The sequence below is a fragment of the Talpa occidentalis genome, unplaced genomic scaffold (genome assembly GCF_014898055.3).
Source record: "Talpa occidentalis isolate TD23 unplaced genomic scaffold, MPIMG_talOcc4v2.1 talOcc4.5, whole genome shotgun sequence".
Taxonomy (NCBI): Eukaryota; Metazoa; Chordata; class Mammalia; order Eulipotyphla; family Talpidae; genus Talpa; species Talpa occidentalis.
Genome location: NW_023604861.1, coordinates 46,633,449 through 46,657,105, shown reverse-complemented (window position 1 = coordinate 46,657,105; position 23,657 = coordinate 46,633,449). Strand labels below are relative to the sequence as shown.

The 23,657-nt window shown below is 37.2% G+C and overlaps 1 protein-coding gene and 1 pseudogene across 1 annotated transcript in view; one reads left to right on the top strand and one right to left on the bottom strand.

The window, feature by feature from the left end:
* FLT3 (fms related receptor tyrosine kinase 3) overlaps positions 1-23,657 on the top strand; it is a 92,841-nt gene that overhangs the window by 7,409 nt on the left and 61,775 nt on the right. Inside the window, exons 2-3 of the mRNA XM_037527075.2 lie at positions 7,183-7,301; positions 20,351-20,553. Of these exons, the coding sequence (XP_037382972.1) occupies positions 7,183-7,301; positions 20,351-20,553 (322 nt within the window). The remainder of the gene's footprint in view (positions 1-7,182; positions 7,302-20,350; positions 20,554-23,657) is intronic.
* Positions 13,756-15,581, bottom strand: LOC119259623 (KATNB1-like protein 1; annotated as a pseudogene).

Here is a 23,657-nt window from a genome sequence, read left to right as displayed (position 1 = left end):
CAGAGATTTCAATATTCCCCTTTAATAATTGATAGAAGAAGAAATTAGGAAGATACAGAACACTTGAAAAACACTTTCAACCAACTAGATCCAATTCACATTTATTGAACATTCCACTCAACAACAATTGAATGCACATTCTTTTCAAATGCACATAATATACTTCTTAAGTTAGACCTTATTCTGGACATAAAATAAGTTTCAATAAATTTATTTTATTTTTAAGTGATTTTTTATTTATATCTCTTACATCATTGTTCATTTTTGTACAATGTATACTTGTGTGCTTTCTCCTTTTAGGTATATTCCCCAGAAGTTTCAATAAATTTAAAAGCTACAAGACATGCAAAGTATATCCTGAGACTCCAAAGGTATTCAATTAGAAATTAACAGAAAGAGATCTGAAAAGTCCTCAACTATTTGGAAACTAAACCACACATGTCTAAAGAATCCAAGGGTCAAAGAAAAAAAAATAAATGAGAATATATATTAAGCTCAATAAAAATGAAAATGCAATGTTATCAGAATTTGTGGAAAGACCCTAATTCAGTACTTAAGAGGGAATTTATACCATTAAATTCTTAATTATTAGATAAGGAGTAACAGTAAGATATAATGCTTCAAATTTAACTAGAAAAGAATGAAGATCTTATATCAATGATCTTGAATTGGAGTGTATGAAAGGGAGAAAATAGATCCCATGTATGCTAAGAAAGGAAATAATCAAGATCAGAGTAAAAATCAGTGAAGTAGAAAATTTTTTAAAATGGAGAATTTCAATGCAGCCAAGAAGAGATAAATACCAAACTGATCAGGAAAAAAAGAGAAAGAAGAAACAGATTTCTAATATCAGGAATATGATGGTAATATCACTACAAAAATCTATAGACCATTAAAAGAATAATAAATATTAACAACTTTATGCCTATACTTTGATAGCTTCTATTGAATGGAAACATTCTTCAAAGGCTGCATTCAAGAAAAGCCAATTCAAGAAAAGTTGATACTCTAATAGTATGTCTAATAGTATAGTATATCTGCTAAAGAAAATGAATTTGTGACTTATTTTTCTTTTTTGGTGATATGGTGAATGACTTTGATTGATTTACATATGTTGAATATCTTTGCATCCCTAGGTCATGATGTACGATTCATGATGTGTAAACATTGTTGTATTTGATTTGCCAAGATTTTGTTGAGGATTTTTGCATCATTCATCAAAGATACCAGTCTATAGTTTTCTTTTTTGTGCTGCCCTTATCTATTTTGGGGGTTAAGATAACATTGGTATCATAAAATGAACTCAAGAGCTTTCCACCCTCTTCAAGTTTTTTGAAGACTTTGAGAAGGATAAGTATTACATCTTTTTGAAAGTTTGATAGAATTTACTAGGGAAGTCACCTGGTTCCTGGCTTTTGTTCTTGGGGACACTTTGGATACTCTTTCAACTTCTGTTCTTATGATTGGTCTGTTCAATCTGTCTATTTCATCTTGGTTCAATCTCATAAAGTTGTAAAATTCTAAAATTTGTCCATTTCTTCTAGGATGTCCAATTTATTTGCATATAGATGTTCATGGTAGTCTTTTTAAAAAAAAATTATTTATTTGTGCATATAGGAGCTGGGGTACAGGCCAGTGATGTGGGGGTGAAAGGATTCACCAGAGACAGAGTGGGGAACAGAATAGGCTGACTGATGGAAACACACCTCTGAGGGAAGCAGCGGACAAGACAGGAAGCAGCGGGCGAGACAGGAAGCAGCAGAGGAGACATGATCTGCTGCACCATGTGGGTAGCTCCATGGCTGGGGATTGAACTCATGCTGCAATGGCTGCAGAGAGCTTCATAGTGCTGCTTCTCAACCTCTTGAGCCACCAGGGAGGCCCATAGTGGTCTTTTTATGAGTCTTTGTGTTTCTGTAGTATGTGCTGTAATTTTGCCTCTTTCACTTCAGATTCTTTCTACTATGGGTTTCTCTCTTTTTCTCTTGTTGAACCTGAGTGTCTATTGGTTTTGTTTACCCTTTCAAAGAATCACTTCTTAGTTTCATTGAATTTTTTTTTTAAGATTGATTGATTGATTGATTGATTGATTGATTGATTTATACAAGCACTGGGTACAGGCAGAAGCGCGGGAGGGTGAGAGAATTCACCAGAGCCAGAGCGGGGAGCAGAGCAGGCAGAAGGACCGAAGTACACTGCTGAGGGGAGCAGCGGGCGGCAGGAGAGGTCTGCTCGCCACGCGGGACCCTCCTCCAGTGGCCGGGGAGCAGCCGGGGATAGAACCGGTGCTGCAGAGGCTGCGGGCAGCTTTGCAACCCAGCGCTCAACCGCTGCGCCACCAGGGAGGCCCTTCATTGAATTTTTTTAAAGATTTATTTATTTATGCATACAAGAACTGGGGTACAGGCCAGAGTGTGGGGGGTGAGAAGATTCACCAGAGACAGAGTGAGGAGCAGAACAGGCAGACTGACCGAAATACACTGCTGAGGGGAGCAGCAGCAAGTCAGGAATAAAACAAACTCTAAGTTAGTAGAAGGAAGAAAATAACAAATATCTGAGTGAAAATAAATGACTATGCTCTTCAAGGGCAATAGAAAATATCAGTGAAACTAAGAGCTATTTTTTAAAAAGATAAACAAATGAGACAAGCTTTTAACTAGACTTACCAAGAAAAAATGAGCGAACTCAAATAAAATTAGAATTAAAGAGGACACATAACAAGAGATACCATAGAGATATAAAGAATTGTAAGAAATTATGAATAATTACATGCTAAGAAATTGGACAACATAGAAGAAATGAATAAACTTCTAAGAACATACAACTTATAAGAATGAATCATAGGGGCCTCCCCAGTGGCGCAGCGGTTGAGCGCTGGGTTGCGAAGCTGCCCGCAACCTCTGCAGCAACGGTTCGATCTCCGGCCACTGGCAAGGGTCCCACATGGCGCGCAGACCTCTCCTGCCATGCCAGCTGCTCCTCTCAGCAGTGTACCTCATCAGTCTGCCCGCTCTGCTCTCCCCTCTTAACTCTGGTGAATTCTCTCACCCTTCCATGCTTCTGCAGCACCGGTTCGATCCTATGGCACGGCAGACCTCTCCTGTGTCGCCTGTTCTCCCCTCAGCAGTGTATTTTGTCAGTCTTTCTGTTCTGCTCCCCGCTCTGGCTCTGGTGAATTCTCTCACCCTCCCGCGCTTCTGACTGTACCCAGAGCTTGTATAAATAAATAAATAAATAAATAAATCTTTAAAAAAATGAATGAATCATAAAGAAATAGAAAATCTGAACAGACCAATTACTAGTAAGGAGATTGAATCAGTAATGAAAAACATCACAACAAAGAAAATCTAGGATCACATGGTTTCACTGGTGAATTCTACCAAACACTTGAAGAATTGATACCAATCCTTCTCAAACTTTTCAAAAAAAAAATAGGAGCATTTGGAGCACTTCCAAATTCATTTTATGAGGCAGCATTACCCTAATAGTAGACAAGTACACCATGAAAGAAAGAATGCAGTGGGGGGCATGAAGAGGGGGAAGAGGAAGGTAGGGAGGGAGGGAGGGAGGATTAAAACCATCACAGACCATAATCATATGAAATTTATTCCAGGCATGCAAGGATGGTTCAATATAAATATTTATCTGTAGATAAATATTCAAAGATACATCACAAAATTAGGGATAAACAATAAGGAAGGGGAAAGCATCTGACAAAATTCTACATCCTTTATGATAAAAACTCTCAAGAAAAGGTATAGAGAGAACATATCTTAACATAATAAAAGCCATATGACAAACCCACAGGTAATATCATATTGAATAATGAAAAGCTGAAAACTTCTAAGATCAGAACAAGAAAGGGATACTCACTCTCACCACTTTTATTCAACATAGTACTGGATATCCTAAGCAGATCAATTAGGCAAGAGAATGAAATAAAATGCACCCATCAGAAAGGACCATGTAAAATTGACTGTATTTGTAGATGACATAATATTATATATGAAAAGCCCTAGAGACTCCACCAAAAATCTTTAGAACTAATCAACAAATTCAATAAAGTTGTAGGATACAGAAATTAATATACAAAAATTAATTGCTATTATGTACATTCACAACAAAATGAGAAATTAAGAAAATAATTCCATTTGTGATTACCTTATAAAGAATAGAACCCATAGGAATAAATTCAACCAAGGAGATGAAAGATTAGTACATTAAAATTGTAAGAAATTGGGCCTCCCCGGTGGCGCAGCGGTTGAGCGCTGGGTTGCGAGGCTGCCCGTGGCCTCTGCAGCGGTTCGATCCCCGGCTGCTTCCCGGACACCGGAGGAGGGTCCCACATGGCGCGCAGACCTCTCCTGCCGCCCACTGCTCCCCTCAGCAGTGTACTTCGGTCCTTCTGCCTGCTCTGCTCCCCGCTCTGGTGAATTCTCTCACCCTCCCGCGCTTCTGACTGTACCCAGTGCATGTATAAACAAAACAAACAAACAAATAAATAAATAAAACATGCCTCTATAAAAAAAATTTAAAAAATATTAAAAATTGTTTTAAAAGAATAAAATTGTAAGAAATTGATGAAAGAAAATGAAGACGACACAAATAAATGGAAAAAATTTCCTTGCCCATGGATTGGAAGAATATTGTTTAAATTTCCATAATCTCCATAGTAACCTTCAATTTCAATGAAACCTCTATCAAAATTGCAACGGCATGTTTTGCAGAAATAGAATAAACAACATAAAATTTATACGGATCCAAAGAAGACCTCCAATAGCCAAAGCAATCTTGAGAAAGAAGAACAAAACTGGTGACACTAAACTTCCTGATCTTAAACTATATTACAAAACAGTACAGTGCTGGCATATAAACAGACACATAGATCAGTGGAACAGAATGAAAAGCCCAGAAATCAGCCCACACATATATAGTAATTAATTTATGACAAAGGAGCCCAGTGTATACAATGGGGAAAGGATAGTGTCTTTAATAAATGGTGTTCAGAAAACTAGAAAGCTACATGCAGAAGAATGAAACTGGGCCAAATTCATGGTATCTTACAATATATTCAAAATGGATTAAAGAGTTGAATGTAAACCCTGAAACCATAAAACTCCGAGAAGAAAACATTGGGTAAACTCTGATATTATTCTTAAAAAATGATTTTTTTTGGATTTGACATCAAAAGCAAAGGCAAAAATGGCAAAAATAAACAAGTAGGACTGTATCAAACTGAACAGCTGCACAACAAAAGAATAGCATCAACAAAATGAAAAGGCAACTTATGGAATAGGAGAAAACATTTGCAAATCATCTCTCTGATAATGGGATCCTATCCAAACTATATAAAGAACTCATACAACTCAATAGTAAAATAAACAAACAAAACCCCAAAAATCCCTTTAAAAAATGGCGAGAGAAAGTGAATGGACATTTCTCCAAAGAAAACATATGACTGTCCAACAAGAATACGAAAAAACATTGAACATAAATAATTATCAGGGAAATACAAATCAACCAAAACCACAATGGGATATTACCTCATACCCATTAGAATGACTGTCATTAAAAATACAAGAGATAACAAGTGTTGATAAAGATGTGGGCAAAGGGAACCCTTCTTTATACACTATTGAAGGGAATGTAAATTGGTGCAGCTATTAGGAAATAAAGCATAGGAGTCTTCATGCAATTAGAACTACTGTATGATCCAGTAATTCTACTTCTGGATATATGTAAAAGGAAACAAAGTTACTGTAAAGAGATATCTGTACTCCCATGTTCCTTGTTACAGAAAATGTGATTGATGGATATGTAATATTCCATTATATGTAATTTATATTCAATATATGTTATATTTATATCCATATTTAACATTGTATGAATAATATATGTTACAATATGTATGTATAAAATTGTCCATTATATATATATATGGCATGTATTAAGGCATGTGGAAACTTTTGGGAGTGATGGATAAGTACACTATCTTGACTGTGGTGACGTTTATACATATATTTATTTTTAATATATTTATATTAAAACTTATCAAATTATACACTTTAAATATGTGCAACTTATTGTATACTAATTGTACTTAATAAGTCTCTTTGAAAAAAGGAGTAAGGAGAAAAGAAAACATTAGTGAATAGAGCAGAAAAGGCTCTTAAACACTCTTAAGCTTGTTTTTTTTTTTTCCTTGTTCTTCCACTTGTGCTCATTTAGTTTCCTTTAAAAGAGTAGGGTCTCTATTAAGGGAAACGAAATTATAGAATGACTAATTGTCAATGAAGTTATGATAAAGCTATTACATTCTCACCTTACGCATGGCAACATAAATGGGTATAACACCTTTGGAAAACAAGATGACAGTGCATATCAAGAACAATTTAAATATGTTTAAGTCCTTTGATCCACTAATTCCACTTCCAGAAATTTATTCTAAGGAAATAATGTTGTAAAATTGAAACATATTTTGAAGTGTTTTAAATAGTAGCAGGGAAATATAAAATATACAATAAGGGAATGATATTGTCATTTGTGTTATATCCTCTAAACAAATGCAAATTAATAATATTTAAAATCATAAGAAATTCTTTATTATGTTCAAAATCAGAATATAAAATAATTTCTATTCTATCAATACAATTAGTTGAACACTGTATATGTATGTCTAGAGACGTGAAAATGGTTTTCTTGTGAGGATATCAGAATTTGGAGTAAATTTTCACTTATAGTTCCACTAGTATAGGTATAATACTTCTCTAATTCTAATTCTGATTCTATTCCAGTATAATGCTTCTTTAATAAAGAATAAAATAATAAAGACAGGTTAAAGCAAACCAGTGAATGTATCTTAAGATGTGGCTCCCACAGATAGCTGCAATACTGAGATTTTTAAGCAAGAGAAAATTGTCTCAAGTTACCAGGTAGGAAGATAATTGAACAGCATACTGGACAGCACAGATAAAGACACACCCAGCACTTTAGAGCCCACTGTTGGGTAGCACAATACCCTCTGCTCCTGATTTATAGTAAGATTTGCCTTTTGAAATGATGTTTCCTATAAACCTTCATGTTGGCCACTTTTCCTTGATTACATTTTGTTGTAAGATGAATAAATACTTTCTCTTTAAGGTATGCATATATCAATATCATTGTTTTTATTTTGTCTTACAGTTGCTTTTTCAGCAATAATATTTGAGACGATTACAAATGAAGATCTGCCCGTGATCAAGTGTGTCTTAATCAATCATAAGAATGATTCGTCAGTGGCAATATCATCATCACATCCCAGGGTAAAGTAATATTAAAATATTAAATTTAGGTGTTTTCTCTAGAGATCATACTTTGTAAAATATTGAGAACTACCAGGCTAAATGGCTTTTTCTTTTTATGTATTTAATAGTATTTTGTACTCATATGTGGTGCAGATGAACACTTGTACTCTCAGCTGCCTGACCCTCCATTCCATCACAATCACATTCTCCATTGGGTTTGAATTCAGGAAGAACATTGATATATGTATAAGTAGCAGAAATTTCCCTTTCTCCTTATAAACAATCCAGGTTTCTCTCTCAACCTGAGTCCTTAATTTCCAACTGCTTTCTGGATATAGACAAATAAATTTTCCATTTGCTTATTAATCCATCTATATAATTTATTTCACTTCTACAGTATTTCCCACAACCTGCTCCTCTTCTGTAATAATTGATTTCTGTGTATGGCTTTGTCTAGTCCCCAGGCGTGAAAGCTCAGTGTCATTTTGAACTACTTCCTCTCCCTTGCCTTCACATTTGGTTAGTTACCAAGTTTGTCAATTCCCTCTCTTCAATGGTTTTCATATAATCACCTAATATTCTCTGGTCTCACTGCCACTTCTCTAATTCAAGGCCTCATGAACTTCCTCACAATCACAATAATATTGTAAGTGGCGTCTTCCTTATGGTTCATCTCAGACAGGGCTGCCAGACTCTTCTTCCAGAAACACAGCTCATACTTTACTGCTGGTTTGGAACCTTCAGTGGCTTCTCATGCCTTAGACTGACATGCAAATTGTTTCATAAACTAATCTCAGCTTCATCAAATTCCAACCTTGATTTTTACATGCTCTTCTTTTTCATGCTATTCATCTAACATGAACTAGGTATTTACTAAAATTAAGATAAATGATAGAGAACTGAAATTGTAGCAATGTATATACAATAAAAAATGACCATAAATTAGCCAATTTTGTAGACATTCTAGTTTAAGATTCATACACATGTATAGTTACTTTGTTTTCTTTTACATAGGGTTCATACATGAACACATGACATGATCACCTGGCCTCTGCCCTCCAAAAAATCAGAGATATTAAAAATACTCTCAAATTTTAAAAACAGTGTAACATAGGTTTCAATAACAACATTCAATATAAATATTTAACTCCTGATTTAATACTTGACTTTTCTATTCCATAAACATGGTTGGTTTTAATTTTTAACATATTGGTATCATCATATATTGACTTATTAATAATTAAGGCATCTTGTATATCAGTATTTCAGAACAGACAAAAATTAATTAACATTATTTTCTTTGGTACTTTTAAACTTTTAGCATCTTTTAACTGTAAGAAAGTAGCTGTACACATTTGTTTTCTTTTTTTATTTTTTTTGTCTAATTTTATTTTTTTATATATTAATTTTTTGTTTTTTACATCATTGTTCATTTTTTTTAAGTTTTTTTTGTTTTGTTTTGTTTTTGTTTTTTTTAAATAATAAATTTTATTTTTATATTCCCCATACAATTGCAACCCCCCTTTTTAAACAATATTTGCTTCCCCCCACCCCCTCAGGTGTAGTCCCCCATAGAGTTTCCTTCACCAATGCACCCGTGCACCATCACCTCAGTCCCCTGTGCTCTTCCCTCTCTCTCTCTGATCCCTCTCCCTCCTCCTCTGCTGCAGGATATCTCTGATTTATAATTGTCTGGTTTTGCTTTGTTGTGTTTTGTACTGTTATTATTTTTTTACACTGATGTCTTATTTGGTTCCCCTATATTCCTGCTATAAGTGAAACCATCCGATATTTTTCTTTTTCCTTCTGGCTTATTTCACTGAGCATAATTCCTTCTAGTTCCATCCACGTTGCTGCGAATGGCATGAGTTTCTCTTTTTTGATTGCTGAATAATATTCCATTGTGTATATATGCCACATCTTCTTGATCCAGTCATCTGTTTTTGGACATTTGGGTGTTTCCAGGTTTTACCTATTGTAAATAGTGCTGCAATAAGCATAGGGGTACAGGTGGTCTTTTTTTTTTTAATTTAAATTTTATTTTTATATTCCCCATACAATTGCAACCCCCTTATTTTGACCCCAGCCCTCCTTTCCCTGCCCCCAACCCCCGCATAGAGTGTCTCTGATTCATAGTTGTTTGTCGATTTTGATATTTTCTTTCTTATAGTTATTCTTTTTCCTGGTCCCTTATTTAAGTTTTCTAGATTCCTGCTATGAGTGAGACCATCCGGTATTTTTCTTTTTCCTTCTGGCTTATTTCGCTGAACATGATCCCTTCCAGCTCCATCCATGTTGCTGCAAATTGCATGTGTTTATCTTTTTTGAATGCTGAATAATATTTCATGGTGTATATGTACCATATCTTCTTTTTTTTTATAATAAATTTTATTTTTATATTCCCCATACAATTGCAACCCCCCCATTCTGACCCCAATCCCTCCCCTCCCTCCCCCCACCCCCCAAAAAGTGTCTCTGGTTCATAGTTTTTTGTTGATTTTGATTTTCACTTTCTTATAGTTATTCATTTTCCTGGTCCCTTATTTAAGTTTTCTAGATTCCTGCTATGAGTGAGACCATCCGGTATTTTTCTTTTTCTTTTTGGCTTATTTCACTGAGCATGATCCCTTCCAGTGCCATCCATGTTGCTGCAAATTGCATGTGTTTATCTTTTTTGAATGCTGAGTAATATTCCATGGTATATATGTACCACATCTTCTTGATCCAGTCATCTATTTGTGGGCATTTGGGCTGTTTCCAAAGCTTAGCTATTGTAAACAGTGCTGCTATAAACATAGGTGTGCAGGTGCTCTTTGGAATTGATGTTTCTGTGTCCTTTGGGTAAATACCTAGGAGTGGAATTGCTGGATCATATGGAAGCTCTATGTTTAGTAGGTCAAGAAATCTAAATCTAACAAAAGAGGTAAAGGACCTATACAAAGAAAACTATAAAACACTGTTAAAAGAAATAGAAGAAGACACAAAGAAATGGAAAGACATCCCCTGCTCATGGATTGGAAGAATAAACATTATTAAAATGGCCATCCTACCAAAAGCAATATACAGATTCAATGCTATTCCAATCAAAATTTCAATGTCATTCTTCAAAGAAATAGAACAATTATTGATGAAATTCATATGGAATCACAAAAAACCCTGAATTGCCAAAGCTCTCCTGAAAAAGAAAGAAGGGAATGGAGGCATCACACTCCCAGACTTCAAACTATACTACAAAGCCGTAATCATCAAAACTGCATGGTATTGGAACAAGAACAGACATACAGACCAATGGAATCGAACAGAAAATCCAGAAATAAACCCACAGATTTATGGTCAACTAATCTTTGACAAAGGAGCAAAGACTATGCATTGGAGCAAAGAAAGTTTGTTTAATAAATGGTGCTGGGAAAACTGGGTCGCTACATGCAAAAGAATGAAGCTTGACCACTACCTCACACCATACACAAAAACCAACTCAAAATGGATTAAAGAACTAGACATAAGACCTGAAACCATAAAATATATAGAAGGAAATATAGGCGAAACACTACGTGATTTGCATATCAAAGACATCTTTACAGATACATCACCCAAAGCAGTGATAGTGAAGGCAAAGATAAACAGCTGGGACTACATCAAATTAAAGAGCTTCTGCACAGCAAAAGAGACAATAACAAAAACAAAGAGAAACCCCACTGACTAGGAGAACATTTTTGCACCCAACACTAATGATAAAGGACTGATCACAAAAATGTGCAAAGAGCTGATGAGACTCAACAACAACAAAGAAAATAACCCAGTCAAAAAATGGGCAGAAGAGCTAAAAAGAAACTTCTCTGAAGAGGAAATGCAAATGGCCAACAGGCATATGAAAAAATGTTCAACATCACTTGTCATCAGGGAAATGCAAATCAAAACTACCATGAGATACTATCTTACACCAGTGAGAATGGCACATATTAAAAAAACTAGCAACAACAAATGTTGGCGAGGTTGTGGAGAAAAAGGAACTCTCCTGCACTGTTGGTGGGAGTGCAAACTGGTCCAGGTGGTCTTTTGAATCAATGTTTTTGTGTCCTTTGGTTAGATCCCTAGGAGTGGAATTGCTGTGTCATATGGTAGCTCCATTTTTAGTAGAATGAGGAACCTCCCTCTAGACAGCTTTCCATAGTGGTTGGACCAGTTTGCACTCCCACCAGCAATGTAGGAGAGTTCCTTTTTCACCACATCCTTACCAACATTTGTTGTTGCTTGTTTTTTTTTTTTTTTTTTTGATATGTGCCATTCTTACTGGTGTAAGGTGGTATCTCAATGTGGTTTTAATTTGCATTTTCCTGATTATAAGGGATGTTGAACATTTTTTCATATGCCTGTTGGCCATTTGCATTTTCTCTTTGAAGAAATGTCCTTTAAGTTCTTCTGCCAATTTCTTTTCTTTTTTTTTTTTTTTTAAGGTTTTGTTTTTTATACATACAAGAGCTGGAGTACAGGCCAGAGATACAGGGGGGTGAGAGGATCCACCAGAGACAGAGTGGGGAACAGAACAGGCAGACTGACTGAAATACACTGCTGAGGGGAGCAGTGGGCGAGATAGGAGAGATCTGCTTCACCATGTGGTTTCTCCCTGGCTGGCCAGGGATCGAACTCTTGCTGCAGAGGCTGTGGATTGCTTCATAGTGCGATGCTTAATCCCTTGCGCCACCAAAGACTGGATTGTTTATTTTGTTTTTGTTGAGTCATATGAGTTCTTTGTATATTTTTGTGATCAGTCCCTTATCACTTGACTGGAGTGCAAATATTTTTTCCCAGTCAGTGGGGTGTCTCTCTGTTTTGGTTAATGTCTCTTTTGCTGTACAGAAGCTTTTCAGTTTGATGTAATCCCAAGTGTTTATCTTTTCCTTGACTTTCTTTGCTTTGGGTGATGAGTCTTTAAAGATGTTATTGCGATGTATGTCTTGTAGTGTTTTACCTATGTTTTCTTCTGAATATTTTATGGTTTCAGGTTACATTTAAGTGTTTTCTTATAAAACACCATCTTTAAAAAAATAAACATGATTGGTCCTGGTTCCTAGTATTAAGTCCTGCATTATTTTCCCATGTATTATCAATTATATTCTCATGCAATATTCAGAACTGTATTAAGATCAGTATTTCTTTTTTTTAATAAATTTTATTTTTATATTCCCCATACAATTGCAACCCCCTTATTTTGACCCCAATCACTCCCCTCCCACCCTCTACCCCCCATAGAGTGTCTCTGGTTCATAGTTTTTTGTTGATTTTGATTTTCACTTTCTTATAGTTATTCATTTTCCTGGTCCCTTATTTAAGTTTTCTAGATTCCTGCTATGAGTGAGACCATCCGGTATTTTTCTTTTTCTTTCTGGCTTATTTCGCTGAGCATGATCCCTTCCAGTGCCATCCATGTTGCTGCAAATTGCATGTGTTTATCTTTTTTGAATGCTGAGTAATATTCCATGGTATATATGTACCACATCTTCTTGATCCAGTCATCTATTTGTGGGCATTTGGGTTGTTTCCAAAGCTTAGCTATTGTAAATAGTGCTGCTATAAACATAGGGGTGCAGGTGCTCTTTGGAATTGATGTTTCTGTGTCCTCTGGGTAAATACCTAGGAGTGGAATTGCTGGATCATATGGAAGCTCTATGTTTAGTAGGTCCAGAAATCTCCACACAGCTCTCCATAGTGGTTGGACCAGTTTGCACTCCCCCCAGCAGTGCAGAAGAGTTCCTTTTTCTCCACACCCTCGCCAACATTTGTTGTTGCTAGTTTTTTTAATATGTGCCATTCTCACTGGTGTAAGATGGTATCTCATGGTAGTTTTGATTTGCATTTCCCTGATTACAAGTGATGTTGAACATTTTTTCATATGCCTGTTGGCCATTTGCATTTCCAAGATCAGTATTTCTTAAACAACATTAAGCAGACCACCTTATAACTCCTAATTGCTGTAGAGGAGCCTTCTGGGTCTCATTGGTGGCACAGGGATTAAAGTCTCACTGCTATCACCAGCCACTGCAGCAAGGGTTTGATCCCACATGGCTTAGCAGACCTCTCCTGTCTCGCCCTCTGCTCTCCTCAGCAGTGTATTTCAGTAGATCTTCCTGTTTTACTCCCCACTCTGTCTCTGATGAATCCTCTAACATGCCTGCCCCCCACCCCACACACACTCCTCTGGCCTAGACCCCAGTTCTTCTATACATAAGTAAATTACATATTTAAAAAAAAAAAAAAAGAGGAGCCATCTTCTTAGTGCCCTTTACCTTGAAGTTGAGGTTGTTCCTTTGGGATATTTTCCCACTTCTGTGTGGAGTTTTAAGGTTTCAGTGTTTTTTCGAAGAACAGTTTTGATTTCTTCCATCACTCTTTTCTCAGAGGCAGCATCTTCCTGGAAGTCCTATAGTTCAGGGATGTTTTGAATAACCAAGCACTCTTTGGTAGACAAAACTTGTCAGTGCAATTCTACTAAATAAGTGTCAACATACTTGCTATATTACCAGTATATCCAGAGCCAAAGTAAGATGATTTTACTGTTCTCACAATCCACTTAATTGCTGTTTAAATTCTGAATATTGTTTATAATCTCTGTTTGGGATGACAGTTTTGACCATCTCTTTTTATGACCACTTAAAGCCAATTTAGACTAAACATTACAAAATCCTCAAATTTGTTTTTAAATAATGATTTTACTACAAGCAATAGGTCTGCAGAACAGCCAAGTGAAATGTACTGCTTCTCCACCTGCAGACTATCAATGTGCACAGGAAGATAATGCCCCACGATTCCGAGATTACCTATTCTTACCAAATAGGCTACAAATTCACTTATATTTCCTTTCCTCCAGAAAGCTAAGGCTGCATTTAGTCTCAAATTCCTGCTAAACAGAACTTGTGCCATTGTGTCATGGTCCCGAGAAACCTAAAACCAAACAAACAAAACATCATTCTATCTTAAGGATGTGTTTTCTATTTGTGAAGAACTAGAAGTGGTGGAGTTGACCAAATGTGCTTGACTAGCTTGGCATAACTTTTTAGGCAGACGGTCTGCCTGAGCCCAGTCATTTTCTTTCTTTGCCATGTCACACCCCCCACTTCTGGGGAACTGTTTTGTGCATTGTAATGAGGACTTGGTTGGAAAGAAAGATAACCTTTCTCTCCACAGCAGATCACCTAACCTGGTTTATCTGGACTTTTCACAGCTTGTCTGACTGTTGTATTTATGTTAGCAGTGAACTGTCTTAGAGATTTCTTAAGTAACTTCACATCCTTACTAGTGAAATTAGAGATGCTTGTTTTAAGATCAATAGAAAGATGTTCAGGGCCTCGCTGGTGGTGCAAGGGGTTAAGACTCAAAGTATGAAGCTGTCCGCAGTCACCGCGGCAAAAGTTCAATCCCGGCCAGGGAACAACCCACATGGCGCAGCAGACCTCTCCTGACTTGCCTGCTGATCCCCTCAGCAATGTACTTCAGTCAGTCCACCTGTTCTGTTCCCCACTCTGTCTCTGGTGAATCCTCTCACCCTCCACACCTCTGGCTTGTACCCCAGTTGTTGTATGCATAAGTAAATAAATCCTTTAAAAAAATAGAAAGATGTTCAACATTTCTACAAAAGTTTCTTTTTTTTTTTTAACTTAAGGGGTTTAGATGCCATAATCTCTTAAATGTCAGTGCTCACCATTGATGGCTGACATCCCCTCTCCTTTTCAAGTCTGACTTAGAGCCAATCAAACACAGCTGCACTGAGGCCCTGCCTGCTCTGTATTTTCATCATGTAATTCTTCTTTCCGTTCTCTCATCTCTGAGGTTTGTCTATCCAATTTGTGCCATCTTTAAAATATTTTTAACTTTTAAGCTTGAGAGAATTTGAGGTTTACAGAAAAGTTGCAAAAATAGTGCAGAGCTCTTGAATAACCATCACCCAGCTGGCCCCAATATCAACATCTTACATAAACATAGCACAATGATCAAAACCAAAAAATTAACCTCCGTACAATTCGAGTAACTAAAATTACAGGTCTAATTCGAATTTTACCAGTTTTTCCACTGATGTTCTTTATCTTTTCTGGGACCCTATCCCGGGTCCTGTGTTACATTTAGTTGTGATGTCTCCCCTTAGGCTCCTCCAAGGTGTGAAAGTTCCTCTGTCTGTCCTCATCTTTCATGACCTTGACATTTTGAATTACCTCTCAATTTGGATTTAATCTGATGTTTTCTCACAATGAGGTTGAGATTATGCCTATTTGGTAAGAGTTTTGTGGAGGTGATGTTGTGTCCCATAACTTCTCGTAGAGACACTGAGGGATTCTTATTTTGTCTCATTGGTGGTGACGTGAACTTGAGTTACTAGATAAAGATGGTGTGTGTCAGGTGACACTCTACACAGTGATTATTTTTACTTTATAATTAACAAGTGACGTGAACTTGAGTTACTAGATAAAGATGGTGTGTGTCAGGTGACACTCTACACAGTGAAGTTATTATTTTTACTTTGTAATTAACAAGTATTCTGGGGGAGATGTAAATATATTTCTTCTCCAGTTTTCACCAACTGATTTTAGCATCCACTGGTGTGTCTTTCTTACAACAGTTATTACTGTGTTATTTGCCTAATGATGATTCTTTTTCTCTCATTCCCTCTACATTTATTCACTGAAATTCTTCTGTGAAAAAGAGCTATCCCTTCTTTACATTTAAAAAAAAAATTGTTTATTTACATCAGTATGAACTCATAGGTATTTATTTTTTCTACAGGATATAATCCAATATTATAATTTTTATTTTGTTGGTTAAAATTTTACAGTTTTGGTTAATGGGAGCTACTTTAAGTTGGTTGCTGTGGCCTTTCGACATGTCTTTGACTTTATTCAAGTTCTACCCTACTTTTTGGAACCACTTGATTGTTCAGGCTTATCTTGTATTTTTCCTGCCTGGGCTCTGGAATTAACCACTTTTCCAAGGAACTTGGCGCAGCATTAAGGAGACTGGTTTCTGAAAACTTTTAGAGACCAGGACTAAGATCAAGCTGGGTGTGCTTGTTGCTGGGGTGCCATTGCTTATAGGACTCTCAACAGACAGAAGTAGGAAATACATGTATGCACAGTTAGTATTGCTGAGTCACATGTTGGTCAGTGAAGGCCTTTGTATGCGGTGGTGGTTCCAAGAGGCTATATCACAGTGGCTAGCTGTGTATTAGGTTCTTCCATCTAGATTTGTGTAATTATGCTCTAGGATGTTCATTCAGCTAGGAAATTACTTAAGGACACATTTCTTAGAACACATCTCTATAGTTAAGTGACATATGACTGTATACTAACCCCCTCTTACTTATCTTTGTCACCTACCTACCTTTGTTCACACTATTAATTGATTTCAATTCCACACTAAAGCATTCCCCCTTATTGGTACTTCTCTCTCTGAGAGTAAGAAAACTGGCTCTCACTAGCTATAAAAACTTATTTATTTATTCAATCCTATATTCTTAAACTAGTTTCAGAGCTACTAACCCACATCCTCATGAGAAACAGGTTTATTAACTAGAATATAATATTTGTTTATGTTTTATGATTTTAGCCTATAGTATCCAAAGTATTATTTTCCAAACTAGCTTAGGTTAGTTATTTTCTTCCCTACCCTTTTCACTATAGTTAGATTATTTAGTTGTAAAACAATTGAGTTCATTAGGCATGCATTTCATTTTGAGGTCCTACCATATACTGTTTGGTTTTAATTATTTTTTGTGTATGTGAAACACGAGTATGGTCCCAAAGCTAGAGCTGTATAAGAAGGTATACTCAAAGCATCACTCCTTCCTCTTCTTGCTACCAGTTTCTATCCTTTCCCCACCTACATCTTGTACTTTACCAATCCCTTTAGATTTTCTATATTATTCCTGTATTTTGTGCCCAAATACAAGATGCATATGTATTTTCTTATAGCCCCTTTTTTTTTGTACATGAAGTGTAGCATCCTTGGAGGCAGATTCTTTAAGCATTTCATTTTCTTCACTTAAAGCATAGCTGGGAAATCACTCCAAAACAGTTTATAGAGACTGTCTTTATTCCTCTATAAACCTGCATTGTGTGGATGTAACATAGTCAATCACTCTTCTCTCTATGAGCATTTAGGCTATTTCCAATATTTTGTAATTACAAATGATGCTGCAGTTAATTGTTGGAGGTACATTGCTCAACCTGGGATTGTAAATTCAGATGGTGAATTCATGCATAGTTTTACTAGGTGTTACCAAATCTCATTCCAGTAGAGTCACAGCAGTTTGTTCTCACTTAGCAATATATGAAAGTAACCATTTCCTCATAGCCATGCCAAAAAAACTTATCATATTAAAATTTTTTGCCTGTCAGATAAGTGATATCTCAGTGTTATTTTAATTTACATTTTCCTAATTCTCAGTGATTTTGAACATTTTCTCATATGTTTAAGGCCATTCTTTATATTTTGTCTGTGAACTGTTTCCCTCCCCCTCCCCCATTTTTCTACTCTGCTCTTGGTCTTGTGTCCCTCAGTTAATTTTTTTACATGCTAAGAGTATGAACTCTTTTTTTTTTTTTAAATAGAGGCATGTTTATTTATTTATTTGTTTGTTTGTTTGTTTGTTTGTTTGTTTGTTTTGTTTGTTTATACAAGCACTGGGTACAGTCAGAAGTGCGGGAGGGTGAGAGAATTCACCAGAGCCAGAGCGGGGAGCAGAGCAGGCAGAAGGATCGAAGTACACTGCTGAGGGGAGCAGCGGGCGGCAGGAGAGGTCTGCGCGCCATGCGGGACCCTCCCCCGGTGGCCGGGGAGCAGCCGGGGATCAAACTGGCGCCGCAGAGGCTGCGGGCAGCTTCGCAGCCCAGCGCTCAACCGCTGCGCCACCGGGGAGGCCCGAGTATTAACTCTTTCTTGTGATATATATTGCAAATATTTCTTGCAGTAGTCAGGCTTTATTTTTTACTTTATTCTACACTTCTTTTTTAAATTAATTTTATTTATTTATTTTTAATATTTTATTTTATATAATTCTTACATCATTTTTCATCTTTGCACAATGTATGCATTTTCGTTATGGTTATATTCCCCATACAACTGTGCCCCCCTTATTTTGACTCTAGTCCTTCCTCTCCCCGCCCCTCTCTCCCCCCCCCACCCTCCCCACCCCATAGTGTGTCTCTGGTTTATAGTTGCTTGTTGATTTTGATTTTTACTTTGTATTGATTAGTCTTTTTCCTGGTCTCTTATTTAAGTTTTCTAAATTCCTGCTATGAGTGAGACCATCCGGTATTTTTCTTTTTCTTTCTGACTTATTTCGCTGAGCATTACCCCTTCTAGCTCCATCCATGTTGCTGCAAACTGCATGTGTTTATCTTTTTTGATTGCTGAGTAATATTCCATTATGTATATGTACCACATCTTCTTGATCCAGTCATCTATTTTTGGGCATTTGGGTTGTTTCCATAGCTTAGCTATTCTATATACTTCTTTTAGGATTCAGCTCAATGCTGGACTTCAGTGAGGCATTCCCACTATTCAGCCTGGAAGTCACCTGCCAGTCCTCTGAAGATCCAGAGCACTTAAATTTACCTTTCAGAGTACTTGGGTTTTTTTATAGGACATGTGTGTTTTAGTTTTCTCTTCCTACTAGATTCAAAAGTCTTAAAGAAACAGATCAGCACTTTTTTCTTTTATAGTTCCATGGTACCCAGCAGCTGATCTCGCACTTATCAGATATTGACTAAAAGAACTTATTTAAATGTGAACAAATAAAACCAGAAATATGGTTTATTATCTGTAACAGGGAGTTACCTTGCTTTCACCTGAAGAAGTCTGTGTGTGTGAGTGTGAATGTATGCACACTCACATACACTGTGATACATATTGGGGATAGAAGGTGAGGAAGGGGTCCAATGGCAGAAGTTGCTACTACACTCTCCTCTCAATATATCTCAGTTATTTAATGCAGGTCAAGAGTGTGGTGGTGACAATAGCTGATGGGGGTATCTGGCCCACATTTAGATTTTTCAATTCCTTCTAACACAAATATCAATCTACCATTACTATGTTGATTCTTATCTACATACCAATAATTGCAGAAACATTTCCCTATATACTACAGACTACCTATATATTATGAACTTTTTTGGTTATTAATTATGTTAGTTTGCTAGAACTGCATTAGAAAGTATCACAGATTGGGTGACTTAAATAACACAAATTTATTGTCTCACAAAGTTCTGGAGGCTAAATCTAAAATCTAGATGGCAGCAGACCTCATTCCATGAGGGAGGACTGTTCCAGGCCTCTTTCTTTGACTTGTAGATGGCCCTCTTCATGTTCACATGGCTTCCTCTGTGTGCATATCTTCTCCAAATCTCTGCCCATAGGGCACCAGTCATATTGGGTTAGAGCTACCCTAGTGGCTTCATTTTAACTCAGTTACCACTGCAAAGACCCTATCTCCAAGTGAGGTCACATTCTGAGATTCTGGGAATTGGGACTTCATCATATGAAGGTGTGGGGTTGGGGAGGACACACAATCAACCCATAAGTGTCTGTAAAACATTTTGGAAGTGGGGCCTTCCTGGTGGCGCAGGGGTTAAAGATAGCGCTATCAAGCTGTCGCCAGCCACTGCAGCACGAGTTTGATGCCCTGTCAACCAACATGGCGCAGCAGACTTTCCTGCCTCACCTGCTGCTCCCTCCAGCAGTGTTTTTCAGTAAATCTGCCTGTTCTGCTTCCCACTCTGTCTCTGGTGAACCTTCTCATCCTCCACACCTCTGACTTACACTCCAGTTCTTGTATGCATAATTAAATAAATCTTTGAAGAAAAAAAAACCACTTTGGAAGTGCAGCCTAAAGTCATCTATTTTTTTCTTTAGAGAATTTTAATTAATAGAACTTTCAGGCAGCGGCATGTTCTCAATGGTTATAACGCACAGGGGTGTTATGAGTGGTGTGTCAATGTGTGTGTATTTGGTAAGTTCCCAGCTGAGAAGACACACTAAACATGCACTTGTAGTAAATGCACATTGTTTCTCCTACATCGCAGGCATCGGAATTCCAGGAAGATCTTCGGTGTGCCCTGAAGCCTGAGCATGCAGAGGCTGTCTATGAAGCAACTGCTGTGGAAGTGGATGCATCTGCCTCTGTCACACTGCAAGTGCTGGTCAACACCCCAGGGAACATCTCCTGTTTCTGGATCTTTAAACACATCTCCTTGAATTGTCAGCCATATTTTGATTTACAAAACAGGTAAAGGGTGGTAGGGAATCATCACCACAGGATTTGGGGATAAATAATTTCTTGCCATAAAATGTTCGTCTGGATTTTCTTATCAAATGTTCATTGTACTCTCATCTCCAGTGAAAGAATGAACTAAAACCCTGCTTAGATCATGAATACATGATGTTATGTATTTGTCAACATATACATATACAACTGTGTTGTGTTATATATATATCCAACACAAAATGTAACTTGTGATGAAAACTACAGATTTTTAGTTAACATCGGTTGTAACAGGGCCTCCCTGCTGGCACAGAGGTTAAAGACAGTGCTATCAAGCTATGGCCAGCCACTGCAGCATGAGTTCAATCCCCGGCCATGGATCTGACCCACATGGCATAACAGACCTCTCCTGTCTTGCCCACTGCTCCCCTCAGCAGTATATTTCAATCAATCTGACTGTTCTGTTCCCCACTCTATCTCTGGTGAATCCTCTCACCCCACACTTCTGGGTCTACACCCTAGTTCTTGTATGCATACATAAATAAATCTTAAAAAAAAAACCTCAGTTGTAACAAATATACCACATCAATTCACAATGTTTATACTGAAAACTACATGTGCACGTGTGTGGGAGGGCATATGGTATGTACTTTCCCCTCAATACCACTCAAAATCTAAAATTGCTCTAAAAAGTAAAGTCAGTTGATTTTAAAACAAATGTATAGATATACTCAGGGCCTAAGAAAACAGTGAGTAGCTGGCAGAATACAAAACAGTGAAAAGAATATTTGGGAATTTTAAGGTGTCTTGTTTTTAATTTTGATTTTGTCTTCAAGATAAAAAGTTACCAAGTTTTTACTATATTCTAATAAAAGTAGCTAGAAGCTTACTACTTAAAGTAGTAAGAAGCTTCTTTTTTTTTTTAAGATTTTTTTTTATGCATACAAAAACTGGGTTACAGCCCAGAGGTGTGGGGTGGGGGTGAGAGGATTCACCAGAGACAGAGTAGGAAACAGAACAGGCAGATCGACTGAAATACACTGTTGAGGGGAGCAATGGGTGAGTCAGGAAAGGTCTGCTGCGCCATGTGGGTAGCTCCCTAGCCAGGGATCGAACTTGTGCTGCGAGGATGTGGACTGCTTCATAGGCTGCATCTTAACCCCTTGTGCCACCAGAGAGGCCCTAAGAAGCTTCTTTTTGAGAAATGGTTGGGGACAGAACATTTGGTCATATCTATTTTGTTTCACAGTCTGATAAGCAGAATTGCAATGATAAGCAATATTTGTGAGGAACACTGAAAAAAGTCTTAGCCAAGATTTGTGGTTTTTATGTCCACACGTACATAGCTAGCTGTGTGCTGATTGCTGCCCCCTGCTGTCCTTCCATTTGCTGAGGGGCAGGAAGCAACATCCATTTAATTCTAAGATCATCTTTCTCTCTAATTCTTGGGGGTACTGGATACCCCAAAACTATAGAAGAGGCCTTGTCTCTCCAGGAACAGTGCAGTATGTGGCACCCAAATGGCTAAAGTGGGTATCACGGACTTGACTCAGAAATGGGAGACTCTGTGATGGACTTGTACCCAGAATTTGCATTTGTTTCTTTAGGACAGACAAGTTCTTTAGTAATTTTTGGGACAATGACTGTAATTCTGAAGTTTGGTTCTAAATCTTGGTACACATTCATTTTCCTTTCCTCTTTTGAGATGGTTTACTCACTTCTGTTTTTGGTTAATTTTTTCTTGGGGTTAAATCAAAGAATTTAACCAGAGTTTTGTCTAAAGAAATGTTCTGGTAATCTTATTAAAATTTTATGTCACAACAGTTCTCGCTGAATCAAAACCAAAAAGTAACATTAAAAAAATGTAGGGTTCTCAACTCTCCATGAGACATTGCCTGCTTTGCTTTAGGACAGGTAATCAGAGTGCTAGCCAAAGTCAAAGATCTTATGTGGATTACTTAACTCAATACCAATATATTATTAAGCAGTTTTTGTACAGAAATGAATTTTGGAAATTCTTACCTGGACGCTGACTCATACTCAAAAAGAGTAAACACCTAAGCCTTGATGACTGTCAAATAACGTATGATATACACAACAGTTTACAAATGATATTAGAAGAGTAAATGGTTCAGAAAAAGAAAGCACATCACCAAAATATCTACAAAAACAAATAAAATATTGGCCTCCCTCTGGCTCAGGTGTTAAAGAGAGCACTATCAAGCTATTACCAGCCACAGCAGCTCCAGTTCAATCCCAAGCCAGGGAGCTGACCCACATGGCACAGCAGACCTCTTCTGTCTTACCCGATGCTCCCCTCAGCAGTGTATTGCAGTAGATCTGCTTGTTCTGCTCCCCACTCTGTCTCTGGTGAATCCTCTCACCCCATGCACCTCTGGCCTACACCCCCGTTCTTGTATGCATGAATAAATAAATCTTTAAAAAAACCAAAATATATATCCTGCTAATGTACTATCTATGTGAATGCGAGAGCATATACCCTTGAACTTGCTGCATGGAGCTATGAAGCAGTTCTCCTCCAATATAATGTGCATTTAAGTTACCTGGGGATCTTGTTAAGATTCTGATTTTCTTCAGAGACAGAGTCTGTTCTGTAAGTCTAGGTAGGGCTGAACTTCTGCATCTCTGTGAACTCACAGATGATGTTAACACTCTCAGAGAATGACCACATTTTGAGTAGTATGAGCCTAAATGTCAGAAAGTGTCCTTTTAAATCCAGTATTACTCAGCAAACTACTAGAGACTATTTTAAGCTTTAATACCAATAGGTATCCCCAAACGCACATCACCATTTTTCTTTGAAGATAATGCCCCTAGCTAAATTTATCTTTACTGAGTATCTGAAAGGTTAAAAACACTAACACTGAAACATCTTTCTTCTTATGTTTATGTGCTATGTCAGTGGGATTATTATTTCATAGGAAAGTGCCTTGTGTCAGATTTTGCTTGTCTTGTTCATCTAAAGAGAGAGGCACAGAACAGAATGTTCTTATCTCTTTGTATCTTGCTTATACAGTAAGCTGGTTCTGCAAAAGAAGAACTAAGGCAGGTGGCCAGGTGACTGGATAAATAGACTGTGGGGCTGCTTTGTTATTGAAGAGAATGGC